At 43.4% G+C, this 23,790-nt stretch overlaps 1 protein-coding gene across 1 annotated transcript in view; it reads left to right on the forward strand.

The window, feature by feature from the left end:
* Nucleotides 1-2,131: 2,131 nt before the first annotated feature.
* The window catches only part of SOS2 (SOS Ras/Rho guanine nucleotide exchange factor 2), a 40,611-nt gene continuing 18,952 nt past the window's right edge, over nucleotides 2,132-23,790 (forward strand). The window contains exons 1-7 of the mRNA XM_015631255.2: nucleotides 2,132-2,335; nucleotides 13,019-13,144; nucleotides 15,834-15,965; nucleotides 17,296-17,460; nucleotides 18,094-18,297; nucleotides 19,562-19,705; nucleotides 23,545-23,655. Of these exons, the coding sequence (XP_015486741.1) occupies nucleotides 2,249-2,335; nucleotides 13,019-13,144; nucleotides 15,834-15,965; nucleotides 17,296-17,460; nucleotides 18,094-18,297; nucleotides 19,562-19,705; nucleotides 23,545-23,655 (969 nt within the window). The 5' untranslated portion in view covers nucleotides 2,132-2,248. The remainder of the gene's footprint in view (nucleotides 2,336-13,018; nucleotides 13,145-15,833; nucleotides 15,966-17,295; nucleotides 17,461-18,093; nucleotides 18,298-19,561; nucleotides 19,706-23,544; nucleotides 23,656-23,790) is intronic.

Consider the following 23,790-nt stretch of genomic DNA (forward strand, 5'->3'; position numbering starts at 1 on the left):
TGCTGTAAAGTCTGTGTATTTCTCCTGACTCAGAGACAAGTTTCACTGGAATTTGCTAATTCTCAGCTGAATTAGGGAGGATATCACTCTGTATAACAGGAATTACTTCAGGAGGGGGACACATGTCCAAACTTGTCTTCCTAAATTATCTCATCTGTGCTTCTCACACCTCACAGCTTTTCCTCACTCCACAGCACTGCTGTCAAGGCTGATCTGGGCCTGTTGGGACAGGTGGGATGAGAATTCCTGAAACTCTGAATAAATGTTTGGACAAAGACAATTTGTTCCCCAAAAGTGGAATCATAGAATCATACAGAATCATTGAACCCCAGACTGGTTTGGGTTGGAAAGAACCTTAAATCCCATCCCATTCCACCTTCCACCATCCCAGGCTGCTCCAAGCTCTGTCCAGCCTGGCCTTGGATGCTTCCAGGGGAGAATTCCTTCCCAATATCCCATCTAAACCAGTGCCCAGCAAGGTCAGTCCTAAACTCTGCAAGGAGCAGGAGCTGTGGGTTGTGCCACCATTATCCCATTATTATTTTATCCCATTTATTATTCTTGCTCACAGTTTGGGTTTGAGGAACAAGTGTCTTCCCACAGAAGTAAATATTTTGTTGGGAACCTCCCAGGCTGCTCTGGTGTGACAGGAAGGTCGAGCCATGGAGTAGAACAAGCAGGTTCTGCCCCTGGAATCATCAGTCTCCTCCAAGAAATCTGTTACAAAGAAGTAAAAAATCACAATTTTACTGTCAGGAAGGCACAATTTTTTACTCTTTGCTTTAATTTATCCATTCCCTCTGTGGTCAAGTCTTAAAATGGGGAGTAGAGGGAATAAAAGGTGTGAGATTTGAATGTTATGCTGTCAGGAGGGAAATGAGGGAAAATTTGGCTGGATTTGGGTGATCAGTGGGAGAAAGGAATGATGGCAGTGGTGATCTCTGGAGTAGGGAGGGAAACTGCCTCCAGAAAAGGAGGAATGCTGCTTCCAGCTAGGGAGAGAAACTGCTGGCAGGGAGGAAAACATCCTCCAAAGAGGGAGGAAAACTGCCTCCAGGCTGGGATGGAAACATCCTCCAGCTGGGGAGGAAAACAGGCTCCAGGCAGTGAGGAAAATTGCTTCGAGGCAGGGAGAACAGTCTACAGATAGAAAATCTTCCAAGTGGGGAGAGAAACCCCTTCCAGGTAAGAGAACAGTCTCTAAATAGGGAGGAAAATGCCTTTTATCTTTCAAATAAAGATGGGAATAGCCTCCAGGTAAGGAGAGTCACATCCTCCAGGTGGGGAGGAAAACTGCCTCCAGGAATATCATGGAGGCAGAGTCTCCAAGCAGGGTAAAACACAGCCTAGGGGTGTAAAACGGGGTAAAACACAGCCTAGGGGTGTAAAACTGGGTAAAACACAGCCTAGGGGTGTAAAACAGGGTAAAACACAGCCTAGGGGTGGGGAAATAGCAGGTTGGGAGAATAAGAGCCTCCAGGGAGGGAGAGGAACATCCTCCTAGGAAGGGAGAGGCACAGCCCCTAGGCAGGGAGGGAAGCTGCCTCGAGGAAGGGAGGGAAAGAGCCTTCAAAAAAAAGTGCTTCCAGGCAGGGAAATATCATCTGAGCAGGGAAATACCCTCCAGGTAGGGAAATACCTTCTGGGCAGGGAAATACCCTCTGGGAAGGGACATACCTTCCAGGTAGGGCGATCTCCTCTGGGCAGGGAAATCTCTGAATAAGAAAGCATCCCCCGGGTAAGGAAACATGCCCTGGGCAGGGAAATCTCCCCCGTGTAAGGAAACATGTCCTGGATAAGGAAACATCCCCCGGGCGGGGAAATCTCCCCCGTGTAAGGAAACAACCCCCGGGCGGGAAAATCTCCCCCGGGTAAGGAAACATGCCCTGGGCAGGGAAATCTCCCCCGTGTAAGGAAACATGTCCTGGATAAGGAAACATCCCCCGGGTGGGGAGGTCTCCGTGCCCGGAGCTCGGTGCCCGCAGGGTGCCCGCAGTTGCGGGCGCTGCCCGCAGGGGGCGCGCGGGGCGGGCGGCGCAGGCGCGCAGGGCGGCGGCCGCGGGCGGCGGCGGCAGCGGGGCCGCAGCGAGCGGGGCCCGGCCCGGCCCGTCCCGACCCCCGCCCGGCGCCTCCCCGCGCCCCGAGCGGCTCCGCCGAGCTCCGAGCGGCCCCGCCGAGCCATGGCGGTCCGGCCGGGCGGGTGAGCAGAGACACCTCGGCGGCCCGGCCCCGATGAGGAGCGGCCGCCATGCAGCCGCCGCCGCAGCCCTACGAGTTCCTGGGCGAGGAGAACGGCCCGAAATGGCGCGGCCTCTTCGTGCCCGCCCTGCGCAAGGTCAGTCCCGGCGGCGAGCGGCGGCACCTGCTCGGAGCCTGCCCCGCGTCCCGGCGCTCCGGGCAGGTGGAGCCCCGGCCCCCGCCCTGCCCTCAGGCAGCGCCGGGAGGGCCCCGAGCACCCCGCGCCTCCCTCAGGGACAGCGGGGGCTGAGGCGGGTGATGAGGGACCCGGCGGGCGCTGCTTCTCCGTCACCTGCGCTCGCTAAAGTTCGCTCTCCGCTTTAATTGAGGCTCTCGCTTCCAGGGATTGATATCCCAGATTGGTTTGGTTTGGAAGGGATCTTAAATCCCGTCTCGTTCCAGCTCCCTGCCATGGACACTTTCCGCTATCCCTGGGTGATCCAAGCCCCGTCCAGCCTGGCCTTGGGCACTGCCAGAGATCCAGGGGCAGCCGCGGCTTCTCCGGGCACCCTGATAGCGTTGCTGATGTGCAGGGGAATGGCATCCTTCATCCCTTCCTTCATCCCCTCCCCACGGCATTTCTCCTGACAGCTTTTCCAGGCTCTTTCCCGAGCCAGATTCCTTCACCGAGCAGTCACCCCAGGTGTTTCTGCCGCTCGGGTGACACCTGTGAGGGCAGCCACCTGTGGTGCAGGGAAAAGCCACCCTGTGACACATCTGTGCACTGCACAGCTGAGAGAAACCGTGTGGGGAGAAGCACACAGGAGATAAATCTGTGGTTTTAGGATGTGTTTGCACAGCAGGGAAACTCCAGCCCACCCCCCCTTCCACAGGACACCCCCAGTAGTGGAGGGACTGAGTTAAATTGAGGCTGGAGGGAGTGGTGCCCTGCTCTGTGTCATTATGGAATAATCTTCAACCTGCAAAGGTTGAGGATTATTCCATAATTCTGACCATAATTATCTGCTGATCTTCATCTCTGGTGCTGGGCAGGGCTTCCATACAAGTACTTTAGGCAATGGTGAGTGCTTTGTCTCTTTTTCCCCAAGAATAGATGTAGTGATGCTGTTGGGTAATGATTCTCCGTTATTTTTTATTTTTTTTTTACTAGAATAAAAGACTTGCATTTGTTTTGGGTGCCTAAGTAGTCTTGTGGCTGGCATAGAAACCACTAATTGCCTGTCTGAAGAATCCTGGATTTTCTGCTCTTTACTCTAAAATCTTCTCACAGAAGCTGCTTTCCAGTCTCTTAAGAGAATGCCAAGCTGTTCTTTTCCTGATCTCTCTGGAATCCGACCTAAAGCAGCCCCTTAACACCAACCAACATCTGCCCAACCGTGAGGTACAGCTGCAAAAAGAGTCCCTTAAAATTTAGAGGTGTTTTCATCATCCTAAAATACAGATACTACAAAAATTGGTGGATTCATGCTGCTTTACCAATTCTGTTTGTGCATTTGGTTTTGGTGAAAAGAGCAGGAATTTCATCTTTCCAAAGCAGAGGAAATGGGGTGGTGATGCCAGTGACTGCCTGTAAAAATGTGAATTTGCTTATAGCCAGGTTTTTTTCTCCCTGGGAAAGTTCCTTGTCTGCAGGACCCACCCTGGAGCATGAAGCAATCAGGCTGTAATGTGCATTTCTGGTGTGAACACACAGTATCAGTGAGTCAACCCAAAATTGTATCATTGTCAGGCTGCTAGGCAAGCACTCTCAGCTTTAACACATTTCAAAGATACTCTTTAAAATAAGCACTCCAGATTTTAAAATTAGCAGGAGATTATCCAAAATAACTATTCCATTATTTCTAGGGGAGTTGAGGAAGGTGGCACTGAATCCAGAGTGTGAAAGCCTCAAATTTTCTGTTAATTTCCCAATTCATTAAGCATCATCAACACTGTTTGCAGATAGTTTGTGATTTTGTCCTAAAAATCCACTTGTTGGCCAGCTGAGATGTGATTTTTTCCAGGCAGGTTGCTTTGTGATGAAAACTTTAAAGAAAGTTTAATACTTTTTTTTAGTTAAACACCTGGAATAGAGGGGGTTTTTTAACTCTTAAGCTGTGTTTTTAATATCCTGGACATTATTTCCCATTCCTGGAAGCTTTTCCTTTAAATGAACACTTCTTAAAGGAATGAAACAGAAAGCAGAAGAAGAAAAAGAAGGTGGATTTTGGTTCTCTTTCTGCATGTTAAAGTGTGAAAAATATTTAATTCTAAAATGCACAAAGGTGTGGAGCTGGATAAGGAGCCCATGCAGTTCACTGACAATAAAGAATATTTTTTATTGCCTGGATTTCAAGTCAAGAACATGCTTTGAAGAGCTCCAGTCTCTTTATTATGCACCCAGCAAGTTTAAGGCAACTTCTTTTTATCAAACCACTTTTAAACTCTTGCTTTACTTTAATTCTATGATGTGGACACTTAAAAAATGGTAAAACACATCAGTTCTTAATTTAATACATGAAAAAAAAAAATCTGTCTTTTGAACAATATTTTATATGCATTTATACTCTTCAAGATTAATAGAGAGTGCCAAATTTTACCTTAGAGTGGAACTGTTTTTAGGAAAAACCCAAAGTTAAATGGTAAAACATCTTTAAACCAGATTTTATATATTAATATGCTCACATTCCTTAGCACTGGCACCTGGGAATCGTGTAAACTGGAAAATTAAAAGCAGTTTCATGTATTGCCTCTGTTCCAGCTGGGAGATGGACAAGCACATCCTTGCTCTAAAACACTTTATTTTCTTCTGCTCTGGAAATCTAAGCAGGGAGTGAGGGTAATTTGATAAAAAAGTCCTTTCAAAGTAAATGAATCAGAGGAAAACAATATTTTGATGTGATCACTGAGGTTTAGTTACTTGAAATGCTGTTTGGAGCAGATAAATCAGCTCAAACAGATCCTGATAAAGGCTTTTTACCTGGGGGCTGATGATTTTCAGTTATTTAGGAATCACAGTTTCTCTTGGAATAATTCTGGGAGCGCTCAGGCAGGAATCCCAGAGGGTTTGCAGTGCTGGGTGGGTTTGGATCTGTGGGATGTCACCCTGGCAGTGCTGGTGCTTGGGGAATGCTGTTGGGATTCCTCCTGCAGTGCCTGGAGGGTTTTGCTCCCCCCGTTTTTCATTTCTCCACGTCTTTGGTGTTTGGGTTGGTTTGGCTTTTGTTGGGGGAGATGTCAAATGGTGAAATCTTCTAAAGCTGTATTTTAATTTTGGGACCACTTTTCCTGGCACAGATCCAGTGCCAGAGCTTATTCTTGCTGGATTCCAGATGGAACTTCCCAGAGGTGAATTATTTTGCAGGTTGATACTGGGATTCCAGTCCTGTGTGAATTATTGAACAGGATTCCAGTCCTTTGGGAATTTCAGAGGCAGTCAGCTGAGTGTTTCACTTCCTCCAGCCCATTAAAACTGGTCCCATCTTTAGTATCCTGGGTGTGCATTGCATAAAAGGTTGTTGGGAATTGTAGTTGAAAAATTCATTTGTACCAAATACCTTCCATTGATACCTGGAATAATTTTCTATTCCAGGCACTTGGAAAAGGTTTTTAAAATAAACCAGGTGGCCCCATAAAATTAGTGTGTATTTTTGAAAATAGTGAGGAATGTATTGTTAGATTAATAGATAGGGATTTATTCACCTTAAAATATTCTTGTGTGTCCTGAGCTTGCATTTCCCAAAGGCCTGGAGTGCCAGGACACAGGGAATGGCTCCCAGTGCCAGAGGGCAGGGATGGGTGGGATACTGGGAATTGGGAATTCCTGGCTGGGAGGGTGGGGAGGCCCTGGATGGAATTCCCAGGGAAGCTGTGGCTGCCTCTGGGTTCCTGGGAGTGTCCAGGGCCAGGCTGGACATTGGGGCTTGGAGCAGCCTGGGACAGTGGAACTGGATGAGATTTAAATCCCTTCCAACCCAAACCATTCCAGGATTCCACAATTATCATTTGTGTGTGTTCTTGAAAGCCTGCTGGCAAATTCAGAATGTATTTATATAAACAAGAGTTGTGTGTTCAGTTGCTTTGCTCTTTGATTTCTCTAAGTTCAGGAGCATCTCCTGGAGATTTCTGTTTTGGGTTTCCTCCATGATCCACAAACACAAACTGTCAAACAGTTAAACCCCACGGCTCTGCAGGCACCACGTCGGGATAATCCTGGCACTGGGCACTATTTGCATTTTCTAAAACAATTCCACCATTGCTCTGGACCACTCATCAAATTTCTAGAGCATGACTAAAGGGTTTATTCTTAGCAAGTGTTGCATAGACAGATATAAAAGACCATTTTGAGGACTTTTTTTGAAGTTTACATTAGTTCAGTGCTTCTGTATTTTAAAACACATGGGAATTGCTCTGTTGTGATGTATGAGGTTGCAGGGTTGGGCTTAAGGTCAGGAGGTGCAGGGGTGTCCAGCTTTATTCCATGCATGTTTTCCATGGCAGGATCAGGCTCCCCTTGGGTTAGAAATATTTAATGTATTTTAGCCTCATTATAGTGGATTGTTATTTAAAGCATGCTAATTGCATTAGCAGCCATTATTATTTAATGTATTATAATTCCAACAGGAAAGTTGCTCGTTAAGAAGTTTTGAAATAATATTACATTTAGGTATGAAATCTCTTAGGTCATTTAGCTTTTCATAAAAACATGTATTTGAGCTCAGAAACCTGGACCTTTGCAGGCTTGCAGTTGCTCCAAACATGATTTTGAGTGACCTGGGCCAGTGGAAGGTGATTTGGAATGTGATGGGCTTTAAGATCCCTTCCAACCCAAACCAGGCTGGGATTCTATGGATGCATCAACCTGGAATCAAAGGCAGCTGCTCCTTTTACTTAAATCTTACTATTTTCATGCTGTTTTTCATTTTTACAAAGTTCCTGACACAGGAATGTGTGCTTGGCAGGCAGTAACAGGAGAGTTTTTGCAGGCACTGGTGTGAGGTGGGTTTTAGATCCCAGGTGTTTGATAGGAACGCTAAGATTTCATTTGGCAGCTCCAGCTGAAGGAGCACTTCCTACCTGTGTTGTTCAAGTGGAAATGGGAATTAGTGTTTGCCTTGGCTTGGGGAACAGGCACAGGAATTAAAAACCACTGTGATTCACCTCATTGTGGTGCCTTCACCCCTCAGGGCTGGGCTCCAGTCCCAATCCCAATCCCAGTGTGTGCTTTCCCCATCTTCTCATCCCACCTCACCTCCTGCAGTGTCTCCTGTCCACCTCCTGCTGCTCTCCCTGGGTTTTCACCTCTCTCTTTGCACAGTGCAGGCCTTATCTAATCTCTTCCAGAGGAGCTGTGGAGTCTGTTGTTTGCTTTTCTAATTACCTCACTGATTCCCTCTGTGCCAGCCTTTCACATCAGTGGTTCCGGAGCGTTACTCATGTGGAAAACCTGTCTTTCCTGGATCCGTGGCCTCTGTTCTCCTTGATTTTTTAATGTCATCTCAATGACCAGTTGGTTCATGGAGAAATTACTCTGGGGGCCTTCAGTGTGTCCAGATTATAGGAATTATTCCCTGGGAGGGTTGTGAGGCCCTGGCACAGGGTGCCCAGAGCAGCTGTGGCTGCCCCTGGACCCCTGGAAGTGTCCAAGGCCAGGCTGGACAGGGCTTGGAGAAACCTGGGATAGTGGAAGGTGTCCCTGTCATGGCAGGGTTGAAATGAGATGGGATTTAAACTCCCTTAAACCCAAACCACTCTGGCATCCAAATTCCAAGTTTGGATAATTCAGTCTTCCTCACTGAGCTGTTCTCCTTGGGAAGGGTGGGATGTAAAAAGTGGGGAGAGGGAGCCCACGAGTGCTGAATTCAGAGTCCAGAGCAGCTCCCAGCTCCGTGTGGAAGAGTTTGGGGACAATTTGGAGCTGCCAGCTTTAATTCAAACGAGGGCACAACCAGCTCCACGTGGTGTTTCCCTCCCCTGTCACAGGGCAGAGGCTGTGCTGGCCTCCCTCAGGGTTTATCTCAATTTAAACAAAGCAGTTTATGTGGATGGATAAAATCCAAACACTTAATTTTCCGTCAGGTTTGAAGATTAAAATGTATAAATAGTTTGTGTACATGTAAACAAACTCACATTTTAGCTTCTTCTGGACTCTGTATAAAAGGAAACAACAATTAACTGGAGAAAGAAAAATTTGTGTGTATTTGTGTCATTATTAATGTGGTTTTTTTTTCCTGTGGACATCATGCAGCCTTCCCAGGAGGTTTTAGAACAGTCTTTGATGCTGTTTCAAGAGTCAGATCCTGTCTGTACCACCCATCATTTCAGCTTTAATTCACTCTCCACTCAACTGGAATATACTGCAGGAGATTATTTAAATAGCTAAAGATGGAACATTTTACACCGAAGTGGTGGTGTAAGATGATTTTTTAATACCCCTGTACAGTCAGTTAAGGGATAATTTTATTTTGCTAATCATGCTTCAAGTTTTTTGCAGTTAAAAAAGCCAAATGCTGTATGTAGATAAAAATTCTCTTTTACTTAAGAGTCTGCTTCATGCTGTTCCTCTCTCAGCATGTTTTAATGTGATTTAAGAAAAACAGGCCAGCCAGAAATTGCTGTACTAGAAATAAAATAAGAAATCAATGTGGTTATTTTAAAAAAGTTGACGGTGCATTTTTAGTGGGGATTTCTCTTCAAATATTTAAATCTTTGCGATTATTTCTAAAGAATAATGCTTGAAAATTTGGAATATCAGTGCTATCCCCTTTCAATGAATAAGAGCAACAAGAAACCTTTAAGTTGCTCTATTTGGTTCCCTTCTTCCTCTGGAACATCATCCAGATGAGGGATTAAAAATGACCTTTGGAGCAGATGTTTTGTGTTTCTCATGGTCAGGGTCATCATTAGGAGAGAAAAGATAAGAAGGAATTAAAACACAGACTTTTAAATGAGAAACAACTTCTGAAATCTCAGGTAATACTGGAATTCCATTTTCTGAAAATGTAGTTTTGAATAGGAGTAGACAACTGGGATATTTTTACCAAATACTTCAGGAATATGAATCCATATTTTTATGGTGGAATGTGCTGCCTGCAGACTTGTTGTGAACTTTGTGCATTTGGGAATTTTCTGTTCTTGGGAGTTTTTTAAATGAAAAATCTCTTTTTTTGCTCATGTGCTCTCTGTAGAACAACTGGAGCTTTCTGGATGTGTTTTCACTATCAAAATTATCTGTTAAATAAAAATATATTTAGTTTTGTAGCCAAGCTGTTGGTTTGTCTCAGAAAAGGCTAAAAAGGAGTTCCTTGCAGTTTTGACTCAATATTTTATTTCTGCTCAGCTTTTTGTCATTTCAAATTGAAACCTTGGATCATTTCTTTTATACTCTGGACTTCTGGATTTCCCCAAGTCTGAGATCCAGAATTCCTGTGCTTCAAAATTAACCCTGCCATTATATTAAAAAAATAAATAAATAAGATCCTTTTTTTTTTCTAGTTTTAATGCCATTTATCTCTATGGAAAATTTTCATCCTCATCTTTTCTGAACAGATTCCTTTCTCTGAGGATTAAATAATATCTCACTGAGAAGGAATTTTGAGGAGAAGCTTTTGAGGATTTTCATCAAATGCACATTGGAAGGGTGGGAGAATAGGGAAAAATTGAGGAGCAAGAGAAGGAGCAGTGTAGAAAATTCAACTTCAAATAAAATTGTGTCCCCCAGAAAGGCCTTAAGGCCAAGTTTAAATGCCATCTTGCACTTGTTATTTAATTTCTTTTCATTGGAACAACTTGAACTGTGTGAATGACACTAAAAGTTAGTTCTGCTAATCCTAATCTCTCTTTAATGACTTCAGAGATAAAATAGTAAAAAAATCAGCTTTCTGTGCTCCCTTCTCCTCAGCTTCCTACAGCAGAGCTCTGACTGCTCAGTGCAACACCTTGTGGGTTCTTAAAGGGTATTTTGACCCTTAATAGAAACAAAATTTGGCCTGTGTAGCTCTGATGTGTTTATTCCATGCCAGTTTATCTAATTGTGCTCAGATATTTCAGTCTGAAGCAGAGATCAGTGAATGTCCCTTCTGTAACATCCCAGTAATTCCTCCTGCTTTTTTCTGGAGTGCTTTATCAGTCTCACCTGCCTTTTCCTGTCCTCTCAGTCAGGATTTAGGAGGTGCTGTAAAGAATAAATGTTTTGTCCTTGACCCAGTGGCATCTGATTTGATCAGCTGGTGCTCAGCTTTTATTACAGTATTTTTGTTTTGCTCTGAGAAACACTGTCTTGAAATGAAATTGGTTTATTTTTTCTTCTCAGCATTTATGTCAAAAGAACTTCTCTGAAACCCAGGGAGTGCAGAATCACCTCTGGGACCTTTCAGGATGCTGCAGGCAGACTCATTTCAAGTGGCAGCTGATCTTCTAAATCCTCTGGGGAGAGTTGGCTCAACCAAGAGATTTTGGGCTTTGTTGTTGGTTTTGCTCCTTTTGAAGGAAATTTGACTCTGGGATTTTAGAGAGGGCCATGGAGATGATTTGGGGGGTGGAACAGTTATGAGGGAAGGCTGGGAGTGTTGGGTTATCCTGGAGAGGAGAAGGCTCCAGGGAGAGCTCAGAGCCCCTTCCAGGCCTGAAGGGGCTCCAGGAGAGCTGGAGAGGGACTGGGGACAAGGGATGGAGGGACAGGACACAGGGAATGGCTCCCAGTGCCAGAGGGCAGGGCTGGGTGGGAGATTGGGAATTGGGAATTCCTGGCTGGGAGGGTGGGGAGGAGCTGGGCTGGAATTCCCAGAGGAGCTGTGGCTGATCCCTGGAAGTGTCCAAGGCCAGGTTGGAGCAGCCTGGGGCAGTGGGAGGTGTCCCTGCCCATGGCAGGGGTGCTATAGGATGGTGTTCAAAACCCCTTCCAAGCCAGACTATTCCAGGATTCCATGATTTATGTTCCTAAAATGAAGCTGATTCCATGTCACTGTTTAAGGAGAGCTCTGTGCTCCTCTGCTGCTCCTCAGCCTTGCTGGACATCCATGTGCTCCCAAGAAAGTTTAGGAGAATGTGGCATGAGGTGTTTAGACCTGGCAACTGAAGTCAAGTACAAATGAAGTCATTTTTTTACAAGGTGAAGTCTGAAATAAAAACTGGGCTGCGGTCTGATCAGGGAATGGGAGTTCCCATCTTTTCCTGATCTTCCTCCTCACTGTTCCTGTTCTTGTCAGTTCTCTGGAGCATCATTAAGGGTTCACTGCAGGGACACAGAATTTCATTTTATTTCCTTGCTGTAGTGGTGCTCTCTGAGACACGTGGCGGGACCTTAACCCGGCACTTCCTGGTTTGCCATTGTTTTGTGAATTAAACTCTCATGTTCAGGAAGAACACAAAATGCTATTGTTGAAAACCTGCTGTCTTAAGTAGGACTTTTCAAGGAGTGGGTTTGGTTTTCTTGAGGATTCTTTCTTTCTTTCAGGATCTCATATCCGTGTTGGCTGGGAATCGGTTGTGTAAAGCAGAGATTCGTGTTTGAGGCACAGAAGGCAAAATTACATTTACAGGGCTATAAAATAACTTTATAACAAGACTGGGCAGCTGGATTTGAACTCACATAGGGCAGGGTTAGATGGGATATTGGGAATTGAGACTTCTTGGCTGTGATGGTGGGGAGGCCCTGGCAGAGGTTTCAGAGCAGCTCTGGCTGTCCCTGGATCCCTGCAAGTGTCCAAGGTCAGGTTGGACAGGGCTTGGAGCAGCCTGGGATAGGGGAAGGTGTCCCTGCCCATGGCAAGAGGGGGAACAGGATGATCTTTAAGGTCCTTCCCAACCCAAACCATTCTGGGATTCTCCTTCACTTGAAGGAAGCCCTCAGTGTCCCCCAGTTTTTGGGAGCTGCTCCATGGGCTTTTAGAAGGGGCTGTACCTGTATTTCAGAGCATCACAATTCAACCCAAAGGTGTTTCTGTCTTGTCCCAAGAAACTGCCACCCCGTTTGTCCTGTGAGTACCAATGTGAGTATATCACACGACTTTTTTGAGGTGATTTACATGGAATTTGTGTGGGGAGAGGAGGGAATTTCCCTGGATTGTATTCCTTACGAAGCTTTTGGCTATAGTTTGAGATCTAGTGAGCGCTTTCCTGATTGAGAAGCTGCCAGGGAAAACTGAGTATGGAGACAAACCCCTGAGTGCTTTTTTTTTTTTTCTTTTTAAGGTGGGGTGGTTTGATTGAGGAGATTTTTCATAGAAAAAGAGCCCTGCTGACCCTGGATGTAGGATGAAAGGAACTGTAGCCCTTTCTGTATGGGCACATGCTGAGGTTGCCTCTTCTGGGTTGCCTGGTCTAGTTTAGCCTGGGAAACCAAAGCTGGGATTAATCTCCATGATAGTGAGATAAAATGAGTTATCCTGCCTTGCCTTGCAGAGGGGTGGGAGTCGGCTTTTCCTTGCTTTTCCCTGTGGGTCTGTGCTGCTCCTCTGTTCAGTCACCCAGGTAGGGTGAGCTGGGTGACTCCATCAGGCTCTCATTAGGTCTGGTAACGTCACTGCAGTTACTCATTCAGGGCATGAGTAACTCAGAGTTACCCACAGGGATGGTTTCACTGAATGCTGGCAGAAATCTGCCTTGGCTTGATGTTCCTTCTCACCAAAATGTCAAAATACAGAGTTTGTAATTTCTCAGAGGTGCCAGCTTGGCTTGAATAGGAATTACCACCTTAACTCCAGAGGAAAAATTGTGAGAAATATTAAAAGCATGTGAATTCACAGCACTGCGATCCAGAGTTATCCTGCTTTTGCTGGGATTTGTTTTTAGGCACAGCTTTCCATGAAAAACTCCTAATTCTTTGAATCCCTTTGGCCAGGTCCAGCAGCAGGTTCACCCCAACCTCTCAGCAAAGGAAGATTCCCTCTACTACATTGAGGAGCTGATCCTGCAGCTGCTGAACAAATTGTGCATCGCCCAGCCACGGACTGTGCAGGATGTGGAGGTAGGAATGGGGCTGGAAAACAAGGGCTTGCCTCTGGAATCGCTGGAATTAATTGGAATATTTTGAGCAATGCAGGTTGGAAGCCCTAAAAAGTTTCCTAATGTGACTTTGTGGCTGCCCCTGGATCCCTGGAAGTGTCCAAGGCCAGGTTGGATAGGGTTTGGAGCAGCCTGGGATAGTGGAAGGTGTCCCATGGCAGGGATTGGAACTGGATGATCCTTAAGGTCCCTTCCAACCCAGACTATCCTGGGATACTCTGTTTCTATTTAGATTTTATAAGCAAATTTAACTGGAAACTTATTTTCCTATCCAGTGCTTCAGGATAGAAATTGTGGGTATTTTTCCTTTCAGCAATATTTTTATAAATGCAAAATGCTTTGAAGGATTTTCTGCTCTTGAATGCACAATGGATTTAAGAATTTCTCCTACTTTTTTGACATCAATCTGCAAGAAAAAAAAATTAAATATTTCAGTGGAAGTTTACTGTTGTCAGGCCTGGATTGTGCAGCTGAGGGAATAGAGTTGGATGTTCCTGGGACTTTCTTGGACTCACTGAGGCTCTTGTATTATTGCAGCTGTCAGCTTTTGTGTCATTCCAAAATGAGGGTTTAATGGAGTCTGGATGGAGAAAATGCTTCCATGTGGCTGTGACCCAATAGAGCTTTGTAGAGCATTAATTTTACATTAGTCTGTAGGTCCAGGATCTTCAGCCTCATCCAAAATGACGTCTTTGTATGAGATTCTCTATGTGTTTTGTGGAAATTATAATAATTTATATATATATATATATATATATATATATATATACACACATATGATTATATATTAACATATATAAGTATATATATATAAAATAATAAATTATATGTGTGTCAAAATTAGTATGTCTATATTAATATGATTAATAGATAATATATAATGTTATAATACATTCTATATTATTATATATAATATATAATTAATACATTAATATAATCAATACAGTCAATAGATTATATAAAAATATAAATACATATATTCATATATATAATATGTGAATATGTATAATTTCTATATATTTTAAATATAAATTATGTGTGTGTCATGGAAATAAAAGAAAAATATATGAGTAAAAAATATATATTTTATATATATAATATTATATAGTATATATATAATATATATACTATAATATATTTTTATATAAAATATGTATGGATAATATGTATATATTTATGTTACTTTTTATATTTTTTGTATATATATAAATAATAAGAGGGTTTTTGATTTTTATTAGATGCCCTTTATTCAACATTAATTATTAATTTTTTTTTTTTTTAATACTGATGCATGAAGATTATTATATCACTAAATTAAAGCAAAATTTAATAGTTCCTTAATAGCTTTTGGGATTGGATCTGCTCCTCAGCTGTTTTTAGCTGTTAAGGGAAAACAGGAGAGCTGTGATCTCTGAAGTTTGTCATGCAGATATTTACACAACAGCCTGGAGCTAATGGAACTGTTTGTCCGAGATATTGTCCTTAAGTATTTGCAGGATTGAGGTCTAAAAATCTCAAATTAGAAATATTTTATAAATAGAAGCAGCTCTTCAGATTGTTCCTAAAGAAAACAGTAGGAAGCAGTGTTAGAGCACAGAAGGCCTGTGTTAGGTTGGATACTGGGAAGGAATTCCTGGCTGGGAGGATGAGGAAGCCCTGGGATGGAATTCCCCGAGCAGCCCTGGCTGCCCCTGGATCCCTGGCAGTGCCCAAGGCCAGGCTGGAGCAGCCTGGGACAGTGGAAGTGTCCCTGCCCATGGTAAGGGTGGAACTGGATGGGATTTAAGCTCCCTTCCAACCCAAACCAGTCTGGAATTCTGTGATTCTAAGCTGAAGGATGGCTGAATGCCACCTTACCTCCATTTCTGGGAGGATCTCCTGGTCGGATCCCAAGGAAGGATCCTTTGGGGGCTGCTCTCCAGGAGGGAATGTCACCCTGTGGTGACCTGGGAGCTGATCACAAAGCTGGGCATTGAATGGCCACCTGCAAAGGTTTGAAAGCTGCCTCTAGGAAAATCTGCCTCTCTGAAGACCTTGGGCCTCCTGTCAGGTCTTGGAATATGTGCCGAAATATTTTCATCAAAGGGACACAAAAATTTCACCATTTTTTTCCAGCTCATCCTTCAGCTTTTCATTCCTACTATAAACTTTATCTGATGTAGGGCAAGTTACACTCTTTTCTCAAATAGAAACAGTATCAATTTGTTTTGTTTTGGTTTGGTTTTTTTGTGGGCTGTAAACTGTTCAGTATTTCCTGATGGTGTTTAAATCTTGAGCTCCCAGTCTCACAGAATCCCAGAATAGTCTGGGTTGGAAGGGATCTTAAAGACCATCCATATCCAACTCCCTACCACAGGCAGGAACAACTTCCAGTGGAAACAGAGACTGAAACCTTCTTGCTGCTCTTGAAAAGATCATGGATTTTAGGAGATTTGAAGGAATTCCTGGTGCTCAGGGAAGGGAGGTTGTTGGGGAATGCTGAAAAGAGGGAAGCTGAGTTGGGTAAGGAGTGAACAATTAGAAAAACGTGATGCAAACACTGAGGAGGAGGATAATTGTCTGTAATTGTCTGGAGGGGAGGTAATGTGCTGTGTTTCATTTCAACCTCTCTGGTGGCTGTGCTTGGTCTCAGTGCTCTCTGTGTTGGGCAGGAGCGGGTTCAGAAGACGTTTCCTCACCCCATAGACAAGTGGGCGATCGCTGATGCTCAGTCGGCCATCGAGAAACGGAAAAGAAGGAACCCCCTCCTGCTCCCTGTGGATAAAATCCATCCTTTACTGAAGGTACCTCTCACCTTTACTGCCCCCCAGCATGATCTTTAATGTGTTTCTTTCATTTTTATAAAATTAAAGAAGTTTCTCTTCTTGGCAGAGGGAGTAAAAAAATCACTATAAAGCTCAATTTATTCTAGTGTGTAATAAAAGTAGATCCTTAAATTCATCAGGTTCAAGACATCAGTGTGTTAATCTATTACCCTATTTTGAAACAGGATTAGTTAGTTCTTAACATAAACAAAACTCAAATATTCCCTTGTTCAGCAGAGCTGCTTTGATGCTTTTATTTGTTTCAAAATGCTGCAGAAGCTAAAATAGAAGAGGGAACAAGTAGATCCTGTTCTTTGTGTACTGTCAACCAAGATGTGTCCTTTCAGTCACTGCTGAATGTCACTGGTGCCTTGGGTTTAAAAATCAAGAGATCTGCAATGATGTTTCCAGCTGCTGAGAAAACTTTATGGGAATATGGGAATAAACAGGAATTAAAGCACTTTTTCAGGTCTTCTTGCTGTGTTCATACACACAACATCTCAATTCCTGAGGGTTAATGAAAGGGGAAGGGGTGTCAAGAGAAAAAACAGCATTAAATAAGATCTTCCTAAACACTGGTGGTGTTCTTTGGTGAAATCTGGTTTAGAAGTATGAAAACATACCCAGAATCTGATTTTTTGAGGATGCACCAACAAATAAGGAGAACAAGTCTGCCTTATTCAAATGCACAAAGTCACCTGCATTGATTGGCAGCTAAAAGGCTGCATGGTGCAAGCTGTGCAGGACATGGAGCATGTTCCAGGGATATTGTGCTGCATTCATCCTGGTTTTTGTCTGTTCAGACTTCCATTATTAAAGATCCATTATTTTATGGAGTGCAGAGTGCTCAGTTGGTGTGGCAGAGATAATCTTTAAGGTCCCTTCCCACCCAAACCATTCCATGATTCCTTGAAAGTGAAACCTACTTTGTTCTCAGGAGTCCACATTAGGGCCAGAGTCCTGCAATAAGCACAGAGATGGAAATTTAAGTACAGGAGTAATTCCACTGAAGTCCCTTCCTTAAATGAATTCTATTTTTAGGACTGTCATTTTTAGAGGAGGAATTATTTCAAGGTGTGTAGCTTTTCCTCTGTGAAAATACTGCAAAATAACACAAGTATTTACAAACATCTCCTTCCAGGCAGATGTTCCAATTTCCATTTGATGTCCTCAGCCCTGGCTGTTCCATTACTGTAAATTATCTCCACAGACAACATCCATTTCAGTCAAAAATTCAGTGTGTTTATTGTCATTCTAGATGAATTTCTGGAATAAATACCGTTTGTTTTCTCTTGTTTTCACTTTGCAGGAGGTCTTGGGCTACAAGGTGGATTACCATGTCTCTCTCTATATCGTGGCTGTCTTGGAATACATCTCAGCTGACATTTTAAAGCTGGCTGGAAATTATGTTTTCAATATCCGACACTTTGAGATCTCCCAGCAGGACATTAAAGTATCAATGTGTGCTGATAAGGTAAGGGGTTGGGATTAAAACAGTATTTAGAGGTGATTTGTTAAATTTTCTTTGATCTGGGAGGTGTGTTCAGAGGAGGATCAGAGGGAGAAGCTGGTTTTAGTCAAAGGCAGAGCTTATCTCCTTGTTCATGTCACATCTGTCACAGCAGAAATTTAAGTTAAGCCTGGGTAACTTTGGGAACAGCAGGAGCCTTTCCAAGCAGTGTAAGGACAGAAAATGATGATGTCCTTTATTTCTCTGTTGATGTCACTTTGTCACGGCAGCTCTCCTCCATAACACAGAAAAGACCTTTAGTTTTTATGCCCATTAAAATGAGAAACATTTTTGTTCAGTTTTGTCTTCAGCAGGAGGTTTTGTCCAAGGCTTATGCAAGATGCCTTGTTTTCCAAGTTGATTCTGCATGAATTGTAACTTGTTTTCTAGGTCGTGCTCACTTCCAAGGGGGAAAATGGCTTTGGCAACTGCTGCAGCCTCCTGCTGCCAAAGTTGAAATATTACTCCCTTGTGAAAGTGAATACAGCAAGGATTGTATTAAAAACTCCAAGGATTTCTCTGAACACACTGAAAGGGCTGAGCTGGAGCCACGTGTGAAAATCTGGCTGGGTGTAATTCTGTGGATTTCTTTGGCAGGTTTTGATGGATATGTTTGATCAGGATGAGATTGGGTTGGTTTCTCTGTGTGAGGATGAGCCTTCTTCTTCTGGAGAGCTCAACTACTATGACCTGGTGAGAAATGAGATTGCAGAAGAGAGGCAGTACCTGAGGGAGCTGAACCTGATCATCAAAGTATTCCGGGAAGCTTTTCTGTCCAACAGGAGACTCTTCACACCTCATGTGAGTCCTTTCTTGATGAGCAATGCTAATTACCCCATTAGCAGCCAGAACTTACCCATTTTGAATGAACTGTGTTGGAGGTGAAATCAAATTTGATTTGTTGTCTGTGTGTGAAATCCAATGGGGGAATTGCCATGAATAGCATGGGAGTGGAGCTTAATGGACAAAATTCCCTGTCAGATGCCAGCAGCAGCTGGATTATTTTGGTCATTGAGGTAATAGTTTCACTTTTGCTTAACACAAAAATTAAATCATCTAACTGCATATGCAGTGAATGCTTGAACTGACATTTACAGGCTACTCCTTATCTGTAGAAATTCCAGTTAAAACAGCCCTTGGCTGTGGATTCTCTAACTGTGAAGGGAGCCTCTGTTTGATTGAAAGATTTGATTGAAATTGTCTGTGTGGCAAATTTTGTTCTCAGGAGGAGTGAGGAGGGATTGGTGGATCCTTCCTGTGGGACAGGGAGAAGGGGACAGGTCAGCAGCACCTGAACTGGGATTTTTAGGTGATACCAGCAGGTTAAAAAGAAGCACCAGGAGCCATTCCCATTCCTGCTGGGTGTGGAGATTCCTCAGGAGCTGATGGAATTGTGCAGGTGTGGGGGTAGAATTCAGTGAAGATGATGGGAGGAGAAGGGAGCTGTGTTTGGGAGCTGAGGAATATTCTTTTGGGAATGGGTATAGGATTTCAGGATTTCATGTTCCCACAAGAGGGTTGCCATGGTCTGGGCACTGACAGGAGGTCAGTGGGAGGTTGGAGCAGGGAATTCTTAGGGATCAGAGGGAGAATCCAGGACACTGGAAGGAGCTCCCTCATCGAGTGAGGATCATTGAAAATCTACAATTAGAATTTGGGAATGAAGCTGCCAATTCCTGCTCCATTCCCAGCTCTGCTGAAGCAGCCCAGGAGCTGCTTTAGTTGCACCCGTGGTTTAGTGGATCTGAGCTTGGAGCTTCTCCTGTAAATCACCTCCTTCCTGCTGTGTTCCATGGGACATGCAGGAGCAGAGGGAGCAGTGACAGCAGGAAAGGGGAATATCTGTCCAGATCCCTGCCTGTCCTGGGAGCACAGCAGCTCCTGGGAAGGATGCTGTGGAAACTGGGCAAGGCTGGATGTGCCCAGGGAAGCCACAGAGTTTAACTTTTCCTTGCTTTTTCTTGACTCCTCTTGATTTACCTCCTGGTTTAGACAAAACCCACTCCAATATTTACATGCTTCAAATTATTCCAGCCATTAACTCAGCCATGTGTTGTGTTTGCAGGACATTGATGTGATATTCAGCAACATTTCAGACATCCACGAGCTGACAGTGAAACTTTTGGGATTGATTGAGGACACTGTGGAAATGACAGATGAAAGCAGCCCTCACCCTCTGGCTGGCAGCTGCTTTGAGGACCTTGCAGAGGTTTGGTGTTTAATTTGGTTGCTTTAGGGGTTTTTTTAATGTTTGTTTTTATTAAATCACTCAAAACAGGGTTTTAATTCAAATATATTGTTTAACATCTGGAATGGAAAATGTCTTCACAGAGCAGGGACTCCAGGAAGGAATGAAAAAGCAGCAGTTTATGGCTCAGGAATGTAGCAAAAGTGCTGTTGATACCCATTAAGCTCTAAAATAGATATTGAAGAGTAGGAATAAGGGAAAACACTGCACTGGCATTGGGTGTGGCTCATTCTGGAACATTATTAATTATTTTTTCAGTTTGTTTTGAAATACTGGAAGGATTTTTTTTAAAATTCTGAAATACTCCATACTAAAACTACTCTGAAATACAGAAGGGAGTCACAAAGTTGAGGTGGGATAGAGCTCAATTTAGTCAGAATTCTAGAAAATAGGTGCAGAATGACTCTGGAATTCAGCAGGGAGGTGCACAGGGAAAAAGCAGCATCTGAGAGGCAAGAGGACAGTTCAGCTTAGAATAAACCACAGAATTTTAATTGTGTGGGGAAAAAACTCTTGAGTGGATGACCAAGGTAGGGATGGAAGCTCTGTTGTTGTTGGACATGGTTTAAATGGTTTAAATGCAATCTGATTTTCCTTGGATGTTTATTAATCCCAGGTTTTGGCCCTAAAACGTGACAGCAATCATGTAAACCACTATTAGAAAGGAAAGCAATGAGTTGTTCTGAGCTGACAGAAAATGTAGGAAGTGAACCACGTGGTGAATGGGAAGTTTTTGGTTTTATCTTAAAATTATGATGTTTATTAAAAAAAATAAAAAATTTATTTCACTTTTTATATATCTTCCATTTTTAAGATCTGAGGATTGCATGAACACCCCAGCACCACCTAGAGAATTATTACATTTTTGTGGCTGTAAAAAGTACAGATTTTTGGGCACAGATACCACTGATTTAGGAATAATAATACCTATTATTTAGGAATAGACCATAAAGTTTTCTTGGCATTGCTTCAATAAACCACTAATGTAGGAAAGTCCAGTTGACCAAATCTTAGCAGTTATTGAAGCATAATTGCTTTATAATGATAAGGAGAAATGTTTGATCAATGGATTAAAGTAGTTAAAATATTGAAACTGAAAAGAAAAAATCCTTGAATTTGAAATAGTGCAGCATTGTCCTGGAAAAAAAAATATCTGATTTTATTGCAAAAGCTGCTCTGAGTCATCCTGTGCTTAATGGAAACAAATCCTTTTCAATGAGTGAAAATCTCATCTGATTTTTCATTCACTGAAAAACTTGAAGAGGAAATGAAATCCAGATTATTTTTCCAAGCTTTTCATGAAGGTAATCTATTTGAATTTATTAATTCAGTTAATATGGGACAAGACCTGCTTAATAACTGAGATGCTGATTTGATCATCTCACAGGGTGAGATCATCTTTCTGTCAGTGTTTGCAAAAGGAATCATCAAAGAGAGATATGAAAGTGTTTATTTGCTTTGCTTATCTCACTGCAAGGGTTGTTCATTTAGTGTTTCCATTAAAAAAGGTCCTTCAACTTCTTGGGAAGGATAATTAAAACCAAACAACTCTTGCAAGCTGGAATCTTCCTGCTTTGACTGTTTTTTTCTGCATCAGGTCCCTGGATGGTTTAAAAACATAAATATTGTTGAGGTTTTGAGATAAGGAAGTGTGGGGAAAATAAAACATTAATTTCATGTATGAGGAAAATAAAACATTTTTTTGCTGATGTGGAGGAAATTCGGAAACTGACACCCAAAAGTGGGAGATGGATGATTGAGAGCCTCAGAACAGGGCAGAGGTTTTTCTGCCTGCTTTGGAGGGATCTTCACACAGCAGCTGATAAAACAAGGGGATTGTCAGTAAATTGTAAATTTGTTTTCTGGTGTTTGTGGTTCCACGAGAGGAGTTTGAAGTATCCACAAAGGATTAAGGGTGGGAAGCACAGGGGGGTGGAATGGGCAAACACCAGTCCAGGGCTGTATCCTGCACTGAGATAATTTATATGAACATCAGGGTGGTGCTTCCATAGAATCCCAGAATGGATTGGGTTGGAAGGAGCTTAAATCCCATCCCAGCCCTGCCATGGCAGGGACACCTCCCACTGCCCCAGGCTGCTCCAGCCCCAATGTCCAGCCTGGCCTTGGACCCTTCCAGGGATCCAGGGGCAGCCACAGCTTCTCTGGGAATTCTATTCCAGGGCCTCCCAACCCTCCCAGCCAAGAATTCCCAATAATCCCATCTAACCCTGCCCTCCTTCCACCAAAAGCCATCAATTTCAATATTCCAGAATTCCATATTTCAGACACTTTTGCAGTGTTGCATGCATAAAAGCCTTTTTAAATAATTAATCTCTTGGGGAAGATCCCTAATGCAGTTCATTTTAATCTCATGTTCATTAAACAAACCCAAAATATAAAAATACTGATTGAAGCCTAAGTGGAAGAAACGAAAACCACTTGTAAATGCAGTAAAAATTTCAATAAATTCCAGAAGACAGCACAGAGTCAGGGAAGATTGGCCTGGCTTCTGCAGTGGATTTGCACTGTGGATTCCACTGTGACTTGAGACTTCACCAATGTTCAAACAAGCCTTTAGTGGGGTTGGTATTCCCAAATCCAGCAGCCTGGCAAGCTCTGAGATGAAAAGAGGGATGTGCTGATCCCAGCAGTGACTCAGGAGTGAATCAGCCCCAGGAGTCTGCAGGGACTGGGATCAGCCTGACAAGCCCTGGCACAGCCCAGCTGGGAGCCAGAAATGATTCCTGTGGGATCCCTGGACACCCAGAAATGATCCCTGTGGGATCCCTGGACACCCAGAAATGATTCCTGTGGGATTTCTGCAGCCAGAAATGATTCCTGTGGGATTTCTGCAGCCAGAAATGATTCCTGTGGGATTTCTGCAGCCAGAAATGATTCCTGTGGGATCCCTGTACACCCAGAAATGATTCCTGTGGGATCCCTGTACACCCAGAAATGATTCCTGTGGGATTCCTGTACACCCAGAAATGATCCCTGTGGGATCCCTGGACACCCAGAAATGATCCCTGTGGGATCCCTGTACACCCAGAAATGATTCCTGTGGGATCCCTGGACACCCAGAAATGATTCCTATGGGATTCCTGTACACCCAGAAATGATTCCTGTGGGATTTCTGCAGCCAGAAATGATTCCTGTGGGATCCCTGGACACCCAGAAATTATCCCTGTACACCCAGAAATGATTCCTGTGGGATCCCTGGACACCCAGAAATGATTCCTGTGGGATCCATGTGCAGCCAGAAATGATCCCTGTACACCCAGAAGTTATTCCTGTGGGATCTCTGTGCATCCAGGTTTCCATCCCATCCAGCTCTTACTGATCTGTGGAATCACAGCTGGATACTCCAAACAGAACCAGAATTTTTGCATCTAAACCCTTGATATCACTTGAAGACTTTCCCCTGAGACCGGTTGCTTTGTCCCAGATGAGATGTTTTCCCTGGAAAAGTGTCCCAGGTTTCCACATTGTCCATCTTCATGGACAGAGAGGAGGTAAAATTGCCATTCCATGGGAAATTGGGTGAAAAGCAAAAATTTCTCTTGGTTCCCACTGCTTCAGTACAACCAAGTTTGTGTTGGCCACAAAGATGGAGAGGTTGAGGAATGCCAAGAAAATCATGGGCATTTCAAAGCTGGAAGTGAAATAAGATTGTGGTTTACTCAATGTTTATTTTGCAAAATCAATATTTTCTTGAAAAGTTCCATCAGCTTATTAAAGGAAATTATTGTACCAGCTGGGACAGAAATAGCTTCTGTGTGTAATTCTGTGTTTTTATTCAGGAGCAAGCCTTTGATCCATATGAAACCTTGTCCCAGGATATTCTCTCTCCACAATTTCTTGAGCATTTTAATAACTTAATGGCCAAACCTGCTGTGGCTCTCCACTTCCAGGTGAGTGCAAATGAGAAATACTGAATGGCTTTAATTCTCACATTTCAAAGGTTTGAATTCTGTCAGCAATTTTTTGCTTCCAACAAAGTAATCCTCAAGGTCCTGCCCTTTCTTCAGTGTGAGATATTTTGACTT

This window comes from Parus major, chromosome 5 (assembly GCF_001522545.3).
Source record: "Parus major isolate Abel chromosome 5, Parus_major1.1, whole genome shotgun sequence".
Classification (NCBI taxonomy): Eukaryota; Metazoa; Chordata; class Aves; order Passeriformes; family Paridae; genus Parus; species Parus major.